The sequence below is a fragment of the Schistocerca americana genome, chromosome 4 (assembly GCF_021461395.2).
Source record: "Schistocerca americana isolate TAMUIC-IGC-003095 chromosome 4, iqSchAmer2.1, whole genome shotgun sequence".
In the NCBI taxonomy this organism is placed as follows: Eukaryota; Metazoa; Arthropoda; class Insecta; order Orthoptera; family Acrididae; genus Schistocerca; species Schistocerca americana.
This window is the reverse complement of record NC_060122.1, coordinates 108,548,835-108,564,737: the sequence shown is the minus strand read 5'-3', so window position 1 is coordinate 108,564,737 and position 15,903 is coordinate 108,548,835. Positions and strand designations below refer to the sequence as shown.

Below are 15,903 nucleotides of genomic sequence, written 5' to 3'. Positions count from 1 at the left end.
GGTGACTTGTAGAATAAACTGTTGCATTGTGCATCCAGTCCTGTTGGGAGTAGTACAAACTGAGATGTGGTTTACATACTGCCACAGATGTACTAAATACCTTAAAATTTATAATCTGTCTTTCTGCATTTGTTGTGTATCAGTGCGTGGTTTTGAATCTTTAGAAAGACTTCACTTCATCTCCACAAGTTCCTGTAGCAATAAATGACAGTCTTTGTAGAGTATTGATACAGAATGATCTGTTTAAGCCATTCTTCCAAATATTTTTCAGCTCATGTTCCATACTTGATTCGCATGCTTATATCTAGTACGAAGAAGTGAAGTGCTCTGTGCCATGGTTTTCCTGCTCATTATTATTGCTTTTTTAAAAGAAGTTGTTATCTTATGCTTTTTTGGGTTTAGAGCAAAGTTGTGTAATTTTTAATTTGTTATCAAGTATTAGCATTTACACAAAATGAATGAAAGACAGGACAACATGGAAGAACAACTTCAAAAATTTAAGAGGTGAAAATTGGAAAGTATTGCACTGAGGGACAAGACATAAATATATTTTCCTTTCTTAATGATAGGATGAAAGAGCCTTTTTTTAAATCTTAAATCTAGTGTTTCAATAAGTTCATTGCAACTGTTAGTATTAGTTCTAAGAGCCATATCTTTGTTTGTTGAAATTTAAGGAATGCAAAGGCTACCTAATATAGATCTTTATGGGTAGATTAATTTTTGCACTGTTACTTGTATGTTAATTGCCTGTGATGTACTCCTGAATGTCTCTAATGGACAGTGTTCATAGCACAGAAACTGTATTTTATTTTCGCCCATCATGTGTTTCTGCCTAAATAATGTTCTGTCATGTATCCAAGTTCAAGAATGATGTTGAATTGAAACATGTAGAAGATAGATTATCAGGTGGTGATCATTATGAAAAGAAACATGCAAAGACATGTTGCGGTTAAAATTACATTTATATTGTTTAGAAGGAATATTGTGTAAATAACATTCTATTATATCTAGTCACATATAAAGACAAACTCTCAGTTTTGTGAATAAAAAAATCTTATAATAAATAAAGCATTTAACAGTGCAGAAACGGAAATATTGCTGTATTTGTAATGTGATTTATCACAAAATATAAATACAAAAAGTAATCATTGCAACTATATATGATCACAGCCACAACACATAGGACACAGTCAGTGTTGCACCAGATTCACAAATTTGGATCTGTGACAAGGTAATTATCTAAATTCTCTGGAAAAAGACACATTATTCTGTTTTATTTATAGTTAATAAATCACTAGAAAAAGTAACTTGGAAATGAAAAGCACCATGGTGCCAGCTATGTTAACAAGGAAATATGGCACTGACAGAAGAAAGGGAAAAAAAAATTAATTAAAGTGGTTTGGAGTATTCACTTTCATGTTACATGTAAACTGAGTGTTTGCAGCAGAGAGTTTCAAACAAGAAATATATGATGCCTTCCAGCTGAATAAATTAGCACAGGAGAAGTCAGAAGTGCAACAGTAGTAGTATGAGAAGATGATGACAACATTAATAATGGACCATTTTAGCCTAAAATGTACAGTTTGGGAATATCAAATCTTAATTAAGAAGAAAATAATAAAATAAATTGTACTGTGTGATGTTCATACAAATGGCAATTTCTATAAGAAATAACTGAAAATATAGGCAATGAATAATGTGCAGAGCTAAATAAGTCACTCTCTTCGAGCAATGTGAGAAAGTCCCTCATTTAGAGAGAAAAAATTAATAAACATAAATACAGTCACTGGATTTTGCTGCAGAAGGGAGAAGTCCTAAGAATCAACAAGTAGGAAGCAAAATGAATAGCTATACAGAAAAACTGAAACAGTAATGAGATCAGAATATTATTCGCTTATGAGAAGTTCTTCAGCAACAATATCACTACCATTCAGTTTATAATGTTGACCTCTAATAACAATAGTTCTATTTAGAAAACACTGCTGTATCCAAATGCTCAATGGTGCAAGGGAATTGTTGACAGTACTATTGTAAATGGCAGCAAAAGACAGAGAACGGTATGCTGTCTTTTCATTTTAATAATATAGTGTGCTGTCATGTAAAGTCAATGAAGTTACAGTGTGTATGAATCATCATAATGCATTCTGAAAACTTGTCATTGCTGAATCACATTGAAAATGTGGACTGACTTTGGAAGCAGCTTCATGACTCAGTTTTTCTTTCCTTCTGTTACATGTTTTCTCAAATTATAATTGATTTTATTGTTGTGCATCTGCATCTCTTCTATGAATCCATTCTTGCACAGAAGCACATATTTTTATCTAGTCCATTTCTTTCTACTTGGAAGTGATGTAAGAAAAGAGAGTATAAAGCTTTAAGAGGAAGATAATGTACACTTAGAAATAATATTTATTTCTTTAAGAAAACTTGGTATGATTAAGAATTTACATTTGAGTAGTAATGGTTATAGCACATAGAATTTCACTATGTCAGAGACTACTAAATTCCTGTGCACTTAATATGGGAGTCAGTAGAAATGGGCTAAATCTCTTTAGTAGTCAGGGTGAAGTCTCATTCTGAAGCCCTATTATGTGGTCCTGAGAAATTTTATTCACACAGGTTGATCAAGGTTATTTGAGTTAATACCAAATGATTTTTCAAATTGAGTTGCTGCGAAATGTTGAAAGTGGAACTTAGAAGTTGAAAATATCCACCAGTGACAGAGATAACTTGTTCTGATTTGATATCCATAGGTATGCAATAGAGAACATATAACTTCAGATTTTGTGCCATGCTAAGTGACTGGACCATAATTAAATAATTAACTGTGTTTACTAACTGTATTTGATGATTCAACATGATCATCACACAAGGGGGGGGGGGGGGGTCCAGAAAGTGTGCATAAACTCATCAACACATCAGCTGATAGTGTAATAGCCAGTGTAAACCAGGAAATGACCCTGAATGAATATGTTAGTCTTCATAATGACACATTTTTCATGATTTCATAGCAATGAAATGTGATGCATGTACAGGTTGGCAAATTGCAGTGTTGGATTTTGGCAAATTATTTTTTAGGCGACTAGATGTCTGAAGCTTTAGTGTTATATATATTTACAGTTCACTAACTGTTTATTTGTGGCTTGAAAGAAACTATGTTAACATTTTAGAAAGGAAGATTTGGACTGGTTTTCCCCATTTATTGAAGATAGAGTTGTTATCTAACAAATTGTAAATGACTATTCATTACAATAGCTGTATAATCAGACAACAAGAGTGAAGTCTACTACGAAGATCACTATTTAATTTCCCTTAATGCTTCACCATCGCCTTGTAAGAAACGTGTGAATGATTTGTGCCATGTGTGATTTCTTTTCCTCCCAAAAATGTACAGGTAAACTGGAACTTGTCATTGACTGTACTATTCATATAATCATGTAATAGTATGAGTTATTTGTGAAATTAGGTGATCCTCCAGTTAAATATATTGAATCAAATATATTACAGATAATAGAATAATGGGCTATGAATTAATGCAGAAATTTGCCCATAAAAAGATTTCAAGAGAATAATTTCAGCCAGAACTCAAAAGAACATTATCAGCTTGCTACATAAAAATTCAAAAATATTTTTTTCCAATATTTGTTCATCTGTAGCCCAATCTAAGTATAATTTTCAGCTCTGTATCCTTCCACTGCAATTATAAATATGGTCTTCTTTAGCCATCTTCATTTACTAAATACACACACATCAAGTTTGGTTATACATCACACATTTCAAAAAAGATATGTTAAATCACTAGGTTTTTTGAGGTCTGTGTCTTTATTGCAAGAAATATTTTGGTTTGCATAGTCTTCGCATAATCACTGATCTGTCTATGATCTTCCAGAAAATAGCTGATACTGAAACATTAATGAAATCAATTAACATACAGGCAAAGCTTATGTTTCTTGGAAACTACACAGGACTAAGGGGAATGTATAATGCAAATAATGTACTCATATGCACTGTCTTACATTTGGCACTACAAAATACTTCTAACTGTGGGAATGAGGTCACACACATGTGTGCGCACATATACACACTCTCTCTCTCTCTCTCTCTCCCTCTCTCTCTCTCTCTCTCTATGCCAGCTTATGCTACATTCAGTACTGCTGAAGAAACTACAGAGCTAGTATTTGCTGTTATTAGCAATGGTAAAATAGGTAAAACCCTGCATAATTTGTGGCAGGCTTTGGACCTCTAAGATCCTCTAGTACATTAGTAACCTCAAGAAATGGCAACACTTTAAATAAATGACTGCTGAGCAGAATGCAGTTGGCACAGTCGTTTTGAATATAACTTAAGAAGGCTCTACATAACTTTTCAGAATTTAGGTCTTTCTTTCCTAGGAATTTCACATGAGTGTAAAGATAAAGTAAGTGTAAAGCATGCATACTACCAAAATGCACAAACAGATATGATGGCGAATTTACTTGTAATGATTCTACAACAATTTATAGCGATTCTGTACCATATTTATTTTTTTTATAATCCTACTGGAAACTAGACAGGTACACAAGTTGCAGTTCATTTCTGAAGGTATGGTGCTTACTGTATTAAACGTGATTTTATCTCTGTCTGTGATGCAGGGTAGTTAAGTTTATGTATGCTATAGTCTGCCTCAGCATAGCAGTAAACTGAGGGATGCATGCATGTATTAACTACATTTATTGATCTAGTGATCAAAAGTATTTTATTTAAAACTATGTAATGGTGAAATACAACCAAAGAGAAGCCGCCTACGTCCAGGGTCCAAATGAAAAATGTTACCTATAAAGATGTTAATGTGTGTGGTGGGGGGCGGGTGGTAGCATTTATAAGTGAAATGGCTCAGACAGGATTTCTGCCATGATGCCAGCCAGTTATTGCTTAATTTAAGAAAATTCATACCAAAAGCTCATTTGTATTCTGGAAAAATAAGTAAACTGATTGTAAATTATGGGTCATTTGCAAGGTTTTATTACTGCTAGTTTCTTCATTATTGTGCAAAAATTATTATAATATTTATAGTACTTGGTTGTGTGAAATCTTTATATCACATTCAGTGGTAATCACATATAATTTGTGATAACCTGGTAAATACTTTTCTGCATTTACATTAATAACTTTGGAGAGTTGTATCTTTTCTTCTAGGTCATTAAAAGCGTACTGATATAACAGTGTATGGAAAGTTCTGGTTGAGGATTACAAATTATTTAGGAATAAAGGAGATGACTTGCAGAAAGGCAGAAACACTGTGTCGTCAATAGGTATGGAAACAAAAGCTTTGCTAGTTTTTGGAATGAACTTCCTTTTTCAGGCTTGTAGGAGAAACATGCGCACCAACACACACGCACTCACTCACAAGCACACGCCTATCTCATAACATATACTTTTGGAATGAACTTCCTTTTTCAAGTTTATAAGAGAAACACCTGCCCCACTGCTCCTGCCCAATTAAATCACGTGCCCAGCCATCTGCCACCTGCCCCTCTACCTGCGCCCATGGCTAATCCACAGATTACTCCCCACTCTCCCTCGAGCCACTAGACACTTTCCCCCGACCTCTCTATGCCTCCCACCTCGCTTTATCCCTCACCCCACCCTACCCCACCCTGCACCCCCATCTTACCCTGGTACACTTGCCGTGGGCCAGGAAAGAGCTGGTAGTCAGCTGAGCATGTTGTAGGGAGACAAGCATGTGCATGTGAGTGATTGTGTGTGTGTTTATGTGCATATTTCTCCTACAAGCTTAAAAAAGGAAGTTCGTTCCGAAAGCTAGCAAAGCGCTTTACCTTTTGTTTGTGTACCTATTGACGACACAGTGGTTCTGCCTTTCAGTAAGTTGTCTCCTTTATTTCTAAATAATCTGTAGAATTGCACTGATGTAGCCAAATGATGGCACACTGCCACATCATTATATGTTCTTTTACATAACTTCATTTCTATTGATTTTTACTTTCAGTCATTGTTACCGTATATATAGGCCAAAACTTTATTGTCACTGGCCACTGTGGGGTTGAATGCCATTTGGTGGCCTTGCAAGCACATGATGCAGTACGAAAAGTTGTAATGGAACTGGTATTGATCCTGTACTTGATGGATTAAATATGCCCTTACGCTTCTTTGCTACAGCACAACTGCATTACGTACAGGGGTGCCCCATAGTTCTAGAAGGGACAGTGTGGCACCTGGAGATCATATGGCATGAAGGAGTGAGTCAGTTGTGCTACAGTCATCACACAAGTAGGATGTGCATGTATGTGGGAAAATCAACTGTTTTGAAATTAAAATGAAACAAAAAACTATGTCATACAACAATGTTCACATATTGCAACATCTTCATTTACTATTAGAATACTTTGCAAAGGACTGAATTTCAGAACAGTGTGGAAGAATAGATAGGGCACATATCACATGCACACAATCAGAACTTTAATTATCGGTGCATGTACCTTGGGGAGTAAGTTCACCCTCCAAACTGACTATGTCCGACACTTATTTTTGTAGTGAGCCAGGCTATGGCAAGTAATAATCAAATAATACAAAGTGGTGCCTTACAAAGTCTGTTAGCAGAACAGACAAATGCAGAATGATTCCGTGGATGGTATAAGGGTTGTAAGGGGGGAAATCCACTGACCTAAGCAACTCTGACAGAGGACAGATTGTTATGCCCCAGTGCCTAGGAATGAACAGCTTGAAATAGTGAAACTGTTAAGCTGCTCAGACACTGCTATCAGCAGCATCTATGGAAAGTGGTTGAAGGATGTTGAAATCACAAATAGGTGACAAAATGTTGGATATCCATGCCTCATTACAGAACTTAGAAGACAGGGACTTTTCCACTGCATACATTTGTGCTTGAAGCCCTGTCTGACAGTGATTCCATCTTCCAGCAGGATAGCTGTCCATGCCACAATGTGTTAATCATGCTACAATGGTTTGAGGAGCATGATCGACTCATGTTGATGCCTTGGCCACTAAACTCATTTGATCTGAACCAAACAGAACATATCTGGGATGCTATTGGATAGGAATATACAGCTGCAAACCACCAGCCCATAATTTACAGGATTTGTGTGGTACATAGACACCTAGAGCCACAAACCTCAGAAAACCCACTGAGGATTTGTTGAATCCATGTTACACAGCATTTCTGCTGTATTGCATTTTGCACGTGGACCACCGTGCCATTAAACAGATGGTCACACTGTTTTGATTCCTCAATGTAGGGAGGTCAAGTGATTGTAAAAACGTAATATATCTCAGGAAGACTTACGAAGCTCAGTGCTTGATGCAAAGACTGGTATTTCTCCATTGATTTAAGAAAATGTAACATTATGCACCTAGATATATCTAAAAATCCAATATCATTGAACTACATAATTACTGACTATTCACTGTTCCACTTCCAACCATCAAATATCTGACAATATCTGTCTGATGTGTTAGTTGAATGACCACGTCAATACAACTGTAGGGAAGGCATTGGACGATTACTTAAAAAGAAAATACTAGAGAGATACAGTTCACCTAAGAAGGAGTTCACTTAAACATAACCCTTGTTTGAAATTGTTGGTCTGATATCCTTGCTAACTTATGATAACTGAACGCAGAGCAAAGACTCACACATCATGAGTTTGTTCTGTCACTGTGAGAGTGCACAGAAACAGGTAAACAACTCCAGTACTACAATAAAGACATCGTGTTTTGTGGAGAGCCCACCCTCAAAATTCTCATATGAGCTAAGAAATTTGGGCTTTTACAGAAGAACACTGACAATGTTCTTTCCTGTAAACCATCTGAAAGTGGGAAAAGAAAGGGGGAAAAGAGGGAGCCTCCATGACTGACAGTACGGTGCCTCGCTGGATACAGATCTAGCTGTTTCAATACCAGCAGACAAATTGATAATGATATACCAGCAGACAAATTGATAATGATGGCTGAACATCAACATTTCTAAGAACAACTTTAAATTCGCTACAAGTGTTGAGTACATTACAGTGGCCATACATGCTACAGAATTTTTAGTACGAAAAAAATAAGTCTTTTGTGTATAGTAAATGATTATGAAGGTGTAAGATATGCCTGTAATTTTATGTCCACTGTAGAACCATGTGTAGACACTGATTTTCAGTTGAAACTAAATACTGCTCTCTCCCTCCACCCCTTGTTAGTCTGCTTATGCATCATGCAAATGAAAGAAAGATTGTTGGTTCTAAAATAAACCATTATTCTTTATTTGTCTGTTGTGTTTTAAATACATTTAGAGACGCAGAAAGTAAAATGTTTACTGTCATATACAAATAACTGTATGGCAAAGTGATTGTGCAGACATCACCTACTTTTGATAATGTGTGTGGACAAATGTTGGTGCAGTCTGATATCAAATTTCCTCTAATATGAAATATGGAACACATTCAAATGTTTTGACCACTATTGCAGATGACAGTCAGGGTGAGAATCTGTATTACGCTATATGCTATTGCATTCTCCTGCCCCTATTATCATGTGATGGGTGTGTCACCAAACTTGTTTTGTGGGGGATGGTAGGACGAGGGTGTGGTCTTAGGTTAATTTATTTATTTGATAACAGTCAAATCAAAAGCAGTTTATAGAAAATTGAAGGAGGGCATAGATGATTGTCTCAATTTATTGATAACAAGTTTGAATTACCCAGTACAAATCAGATTAAGAGCAATGTATAGAAAGCTATATTGGTACTAGACCAGTACTGGGTAGTATAATTGACCCCATGAAGAAGGTCATTCACAATATGGTCAGAATGTTGGCTTTCTTACACACTCTTGGAAGAATTTATTGAAACTCAGGATAGAGGTTCAGAAACAAACCTGTGTGAATTATAGAGAAACCAGGTATTTGATGAGTAGATTTATGTCTTTTAAACATTAGTATTTTTGTCTAACGTTAAGGAAGAATCTCAGTTCAAAAACGGCAAAGAATTTTTTGCTATAAATGCAGATAGATTATGATCATTCTAACCATGGCTCTTATCAGTGTCAACTACAGAACTTAACAATACTTGTGTTTTTATAACCTTAAAACACAATTTTTATTGTTTATCCATAAATTATTGGACCAAATTGCCGTTAGTACATCATGTAGTTTTTTACTGTGCATTGGATGCAGAAGGGAGCCACCAGAGAATGTGAAGCAAAGAAAACAGCAGGGACAACATGTTGATGACTTAAATAAGTACCATTTAATATTGGATGATTTTGGAAGGAGGATATGAGAAGAAAATTAGTCAAAGATATTGCTTTACAACGCTTAGTTGTAGCTCATAAGTATTGCCATATAAGTGTGTATTATAACATCTTAACTCTTTAGAGTGTTGCAGCAACAGATTTCAATGATGTATCGTAATCACTCATATGTCAGTGAACGTACTTGACTCACAAAAAATGATTCACATATGAAAAATGATTGTAAAGCCCAATGAAGAATGATAAGTCACTCTAGTGAGAAGACAGTGACATTTAATGCTAAGTCAAAATATCACTACAAATTGAACTTTTTCTAGGATTCATCAACATTGTACATATAAAGAAAATCTGAATTTCATTTTAACCTTGATTGAAAAGGTTGCTCTTTTTACAGTACATGGTTACAAGATGTGTGTTAATTTAATGTGACAAAATTTGAGATTATCCTGTGCAATACAATACATGCTACATTCTTGTCAATTCCATTTCTTATTATACTATATCAGAGCTCTTTCCTACCATTGTAAATATTGCAACACGTTCTGTCACAGCATAGTAGTTAATTATTTTTTTTAAATGTTTTATCACTGTTGGCAATATTCTGGCAGTAATTGTACAAAGCTCTTGTAGCTGCCTTTAATTCAGCTTTGTAAACATGAAAGAAACATTGTAATGTGTTTCCCACACACTGGAAAACATGTGGCAAATGTGTGCTATTAGCAGCATAGGATGATTATGCTGGGAGAGCTTCCTGGAAGTGTGACCTGCAGCTTCCAGAGAGACAGGATGAATAGTTTACTTTCAATGCACCAAAATGTATGGCACAGTTCGTACACAAAAAGCTTTGAGAACGCAACATTTTCAAGCAGTATTTAAGTGGAAAGTTCTCCGTATAGCAAATTGTAGATTTTGAAATAAAAATTATCAATAGCATTTTAAACATGAATTATTGATTAATTAACTATAATGTGTATAGTGGCCATAGTTTCTGGAATTCAGATAAAAGGTGGCAGAGTTGTTATTTCTGTGATACTGTGACTTTCCTAAGATGGCGGCAATTGAAGTAGTCTTGTTACTATAGATTAAGACTACATCGTATTATGGAGGGTACTTTTCTTAAATTTTTGTACTTGAAACTGATGTTCTATTTGTACAATAAACAACCAATATCATAAGGACTTTCATTGTCATTTGAACAATAGTTGCTATCCCTTACAGAAAAAAGAGAATGCTGCAGCTCGAACAGCTGAACCAGTACTGTAGATGATTAATCGTGATGGCTATTTGTTCAAGAATTCTTGTTAGGAAAAAGCTTTGCAAGTGCATGGTACAGGCACCACTCACAAGTTTTGCTTCCTTTCAGTTCCATCCACATCCATAAGTAGAATTCTATAGTTGATTATCAGCAATAGTACCACACATTTAAAAGTGAATTGTCAAACAAGTGGTTGATAAGTATCTTACATACTTGTTAGATGTGTCTTATACTTGGCAGAACTAATGTGATATTATCTGTAAAGACACTGGTTCTATTTAGATGCATGGGTCCAAACACATAAATTATAACTTAATGTTAATGACACTTCTCACAGTTGTACGATCATATATTTGTTATGTTAATTATTACTGTTTCTGTTATTAGCAATATAAGGCCCCAGAAAGTGGAGAATATAACTGTACCTGATTTAAAAAACGACCTGCAACCACATAAAAGGAGTTATGATTAATTCAGTCCCCACACAAAACTATTGTAGGTTCTGTTCCACAATCTGTTTTGAGTTTGGCCTGTATTTTGCACTTCTGGTTGGTGCTTCTAAGTAATGTATGTAATGCACTAATAATAATCTTGTACTTTCTGATTTTGGATTCATATACATTCTAAAATTCACTCTATTTTGAGGAGGTAGTGATTTAGAGCCTCTGTAACTTTTTAGGGCAATGATTGTTTGCACACAGTTGTATTGTCACTTTATTAAACAACACGCCTTCAGGCGAAATGTGACATTATTAATCATCTGCCTGACAGGTCATAAATATTAACAAACATCATACCATAAACCAATATACCACACAATAGGTAATGTGCTCCAACGTTATAGCTTGATTTAACATGTTGGTGGCGTGATCCTTGTTAGTACGAGGGTAATCCCAAAAGTAAGGTCTCCTATTTTTTTTTATAAGTACAGTACTTAGACCTGTTTATTTCTACAATGGTTTACATTAGTTTACAGCTTGAACATTTAGCTATTTTTTGACATAATCACCATTTCCGTCGATGCATTTTTGTAGATGCTATGGCAGTTTTTGTATGCCCATGTCATACCAGCTTGCTGCCATGCTGTTCAGAAAGTTGTGAATCTCTTCTTTCACCTCGTCGTCAGAGCTGAATCGCTGGGACCACAGTTAACGCTGACAGGTACTGTGGGACTCTGAAAAAACTCAAACGAGCAATTCAGAACCGGAGAAGAGGAATGTTGAGCAAGGGCGTACACATTCTCCATGACAACACTCACCCACACATCGCTCGCAAACTGTTGCTCTCCTGCAACAGTTTCAGTGGAACATAATCGCCCACCCACCCTGTAGTCCTGACTTGGTGCCCAGTGACTATCACCTGTTCCCTAGGTTAAAAGAACATTTTGGAGGAAAGCAATTCAGCTCCAACGACGAGGTGAAAGAAGAGTTTCATAACTTTCTGAACAGCATGGCGACGAGTTGGTGTGACATGGGCATACAAAAACTGCCACAGTGTCTACAAAAATGCATTGACAGAGATGGTGATTAATGTCGAAAAATAGCTAAATGTTCAAGCTATAAACTGATGTAAACCATTGTAGAAATAAACAGGTCTATGTAGTTATAAAAAAATAGGTGACCTAACTTTTGGGATTCCCCCCGTAGTTATGATTTCTCGTGCATCTCATTAATGATGTCACATTATACATGAAGACAGTCTGTTTCCAACACCACCCAGTTGTTAATACAATACAGCTTTGTACAAACCATGACTTTCCTAAAATTCTAAGACTGTTTGACATTATAAAATGAAAGTACTTAGTTCCAAATATTCTTATGTTGTGTGCTTTTCAGTGTTCAGATGAGTTGTGGATTCCATTTTCCTTCATAATATTATGACAACTGATATACTTGTCTGATTCAGGTGCTGCGAGCTGTGTTATTATGCATATTCACACTGGGATTTCAACCAGGCTATGGAATGTTGTTGCCACATCACTATTTATATCTGAATTTGACCCCTGTCATCCTCTATGCTTATGCTTATTAGTTTTTTGGAACATCTACTGCTATTCCATGATGCACACATTCTTTCAGTGTTTTCCGGCTTTGATTGATGAGATGGCCAAAGAGATCTTAAGAAATTGTATGCTATATCCAAAGTTTTCTTTAAATTGAAACTTCTGTCACGAATTTATTAGGTTTTGTATCATCTTTATTTTGAGAGACTCCTTAATTACACTGGCCCAGAAACTTGTGTTTCATTTCATGATTACATTTGAGGCATTGCTTGGCAACAGGTGATTTATTCAGTTGTTTTAGTCAGGTGTATTGCTCATTTTCTCTGCATTTCTTCTTGACTAGTCTAATAGTCTGCCCTCACATAAGACCTACCACTTTCAAATGGAACGCAGAACACACCCAGATTTTGGAGACATAGTCATCTTTAACATTAAACATAAAACTTTGTACCCTTGTCAACGGGAGCAAAATACACTGAATGCTGTTTTTCCACTGGAGTCTATTGATCTTTGCAGAGATCTGTTCAGTGTTAGCGAAATAAGTGATTCTTGGCTTTTGTTTATGTTATGAAAGACCAATATTGTTATGCAAATGCCACGAGATCCAGCACTACATTAAGATATTACCAGCCATCCCATCAATCAGAGCAGGAAAGCTCTGAATGTGATCTACAGAATAACAGAGTATGCTGTGAAAGAGAAACGAACATTAAACTGTATACGACACGCTTCGAGCCAAATTCAGCTGTAAATAGTCTTGTGGCACCAACAGTATTCCACATGCTGATTGGAGTCACGATAGTGAGTGCAAAATATTATAAGTTGCAGGATCCAATGATGATGTCTATGTCAGTTGCTGAAAAATAATGCAGAAAGTCTAAATTGACAACTTGTCTGAAGACCCAGAGATAATAAAAAATAAATAGCAATATTATGAGAAGGAAAGTTGCTACTCACCACATAGCAGAGATGCTGAGTTGCAGATAGGCACAACAAAAAGATTTTCACACTTAAAGCTTTTGGCCAATGGCCTTTGTCAACAATAGACACACATAAGCACACACACACTCAATGCAAATGCAACTCACATGCACAACTGCAGTCTCAAGCAACTGAATCCACACCACGAGCAGCAGTGCCAGTGCATGATGGGCGTGGTGACTGGGTGTGGGAAAGGAGGAGGCTGGGGTGGGAGGAGGAGGGATAGTGTGGTGAGGATGGTGGACAGTGAAGTGCTGCAGGTTGGGTGTCGGGCAGGGGAGACGTTGGGAGGAGGGGGGGGGGGGGGGGGAGGAAGTAGCGGAAAAGGAGAGAAATAGAGAAAAATAAATAAAAATTTTCAAAAAATGAAAAAAAAAGACTGGTTGTGGTGGTGGAATGATGGCTGTGTAGTGCTGGAACGGGAGCAGGGAAGGGGCTAGACGAGTGAGGACAGCGACTAACAAAGGTTGAGGCAATGAGGGTTATGGGAACGTAGGATTATTTCAGGGAAAGCTCCCACCTGCGCAATTCAGAAAAGCTGGTGTTGGTGGGAAGGATGCATGTGGCACAGGCTGTGAAGCAGTCATTGAAAAGAAAGATATTATGTTTGGCAGGATGTTCAGCAACAGGGCACAATGAGAGGTAATCGATTACCTCTCATCGTGCCCTGAAATGAGAAATGTCCTGCCGACTATCCCCCTTCCACAATGGTATTCCACCATCCACTGAACCTACACAATATACTCGTCCATTCTTGCACAACCACTACTCCCAATCCTTTACCTCATAGCAAATACCCCTGTAATAGACCTGGATGCAATACCTGTCCCATACATCCTACCACAACCACTTACTTCAGTCCAGTCACTAACGTCACCTATCCCATCAAAAGCAGGGCTACCTGTGAAACCAGTCATGTGGTCTAGAAGCTAAGTTGCAACCACTATGCTGCATTCTATGTAGGCATGACAACCAACCTGCTGTCTGTCCACGTGAATGGCCTCCGACAAACTGTGGCGAAGAAACAGGTGGATCACCCTGTTGCTGAACATGCTGCCAAATATGATATCCTTCATTTCAATGACTGCTTCACAGCCTGTGCCATATGGGTCCTTTCCCCCAACACCAGCTTTTCTGAATTGTGCAGGTGGGAACTTTCTCTTTCTACATTCCCGTATCCAGCCCCTTCCCTGCTCCCATTCCAGCACTATACAGCTGTCATTCAACCACCACACTGAGTCTTTTTTTTTCATTTATTTTATTTATTTATTTATCTATATTTCTCTCCTTTTCTGCTACTCCCCCCCCCCCCCCTCCCTACCTGTCCCCTACGTGACACCCAACCTGCAGAACTTCACTGTCCACCATCCACACCACACTAGCCCTCCCCCTCCCTGTCCCAGCCTCCCCCTTTCCCCTACCCAGTTGCCACTCCCATCATGCAATGGTGCTGCTGCTCACAGTGTGATTCCAGTGGCATGAGATTGCAGTTGTGTGTGTGAGATGTATTTGAGTGAGTGTGTGCATGCGTATGTACGTCTATTGTTGATAAAGGATATTGGCTGAAAGCTTTAAGTGTGAAAATCTTTTTGTTGTGCCTATCTGCGACTCAGCTTCTCCACTATATGGTGAGTAGTAGCTTTCCTTCTCATAATCATGTTACATTCCATCCTGGATTTTCCATTGTTTAAAAAATAAATAAAATTTACATGAACAAAAGTACATTAGATTTTTTTAAATAAAAAGATGAATACTGTGATACTAAGAAAAAATGAATTAAAGAGGATACACAAAAGAAAGTGGGTGAGAACCCTGGCAGTGAAAAAGTCAAGTAAGTTGCGTTAAGGCACAGAGAAAAGGTGCAACTTATACTAAGGGTATATGTATGCGTGTTTGGGTGGGGCAAGGGGGGGTGGGGAGCACACATGTCCCTACAATTACATTTATGTCAGTATCTTGGAAAAATAATATAATAGTGAATGAATGCGGAGAACAGATTTGGGTATTGGATGTGCAAGCACAAGCCATGTTGTTGCTGTGACATACCTATGTTCTTGTCATTTGAGACCACATTTATTTATCCACCTGCTGAAATGACATTGGACTGAATTATTTGTACCAGAGAGAAGGCCTGTTGGTGACTATTTCAGCCATCATACTACTTGGATAGCATCATCAAAGATTAAAATATTTATGTACAAAATTATTACATGAGTCAGCTCATCTGGAAGTTTGCCTGCTATTTTACCATTCTAAACATGGATAAATGATCATGAAATGGGCAATATTCAATACCTGAAAACATTTAGTGATACAAGAAAAAATTAGAGTACTTGCTGGAGTCAACTGTTGGAGATGCTGCCAAATTTACAATACAAGCTCTTCCAGATCTCTCCAGTATATTCTTATTTTATGCA

General features: G+C 37.0%; 1 protein-coding gene across 1 annotated transcript in view; it reads right to left on the bottom strand.

Moving 5' to 3' along the window:
- Positions 1 to 3,820: 3,820 nt before the first annotated feature.
- LOC124613288 (protein kinase domain-containing protein ppk32) overlaps positions 3,821 to 15,903 on the bottom strand; it is a 717,316-nt gene continuing 705,233 nt past the window's right edge. The window contains exon 19 of the mRNA XM_047141982.1: positions 3,821 to 3,902. Within this exon, the coding sequence (XP_046997938.1) occupies positions 3,876 to 3,902 (27 nt within the window). The 3' untranslated portion in view covers positions 3,821 to 3,875. The remainder of the gene's footprint in view (positions 3,903 to 15,903) is intronic.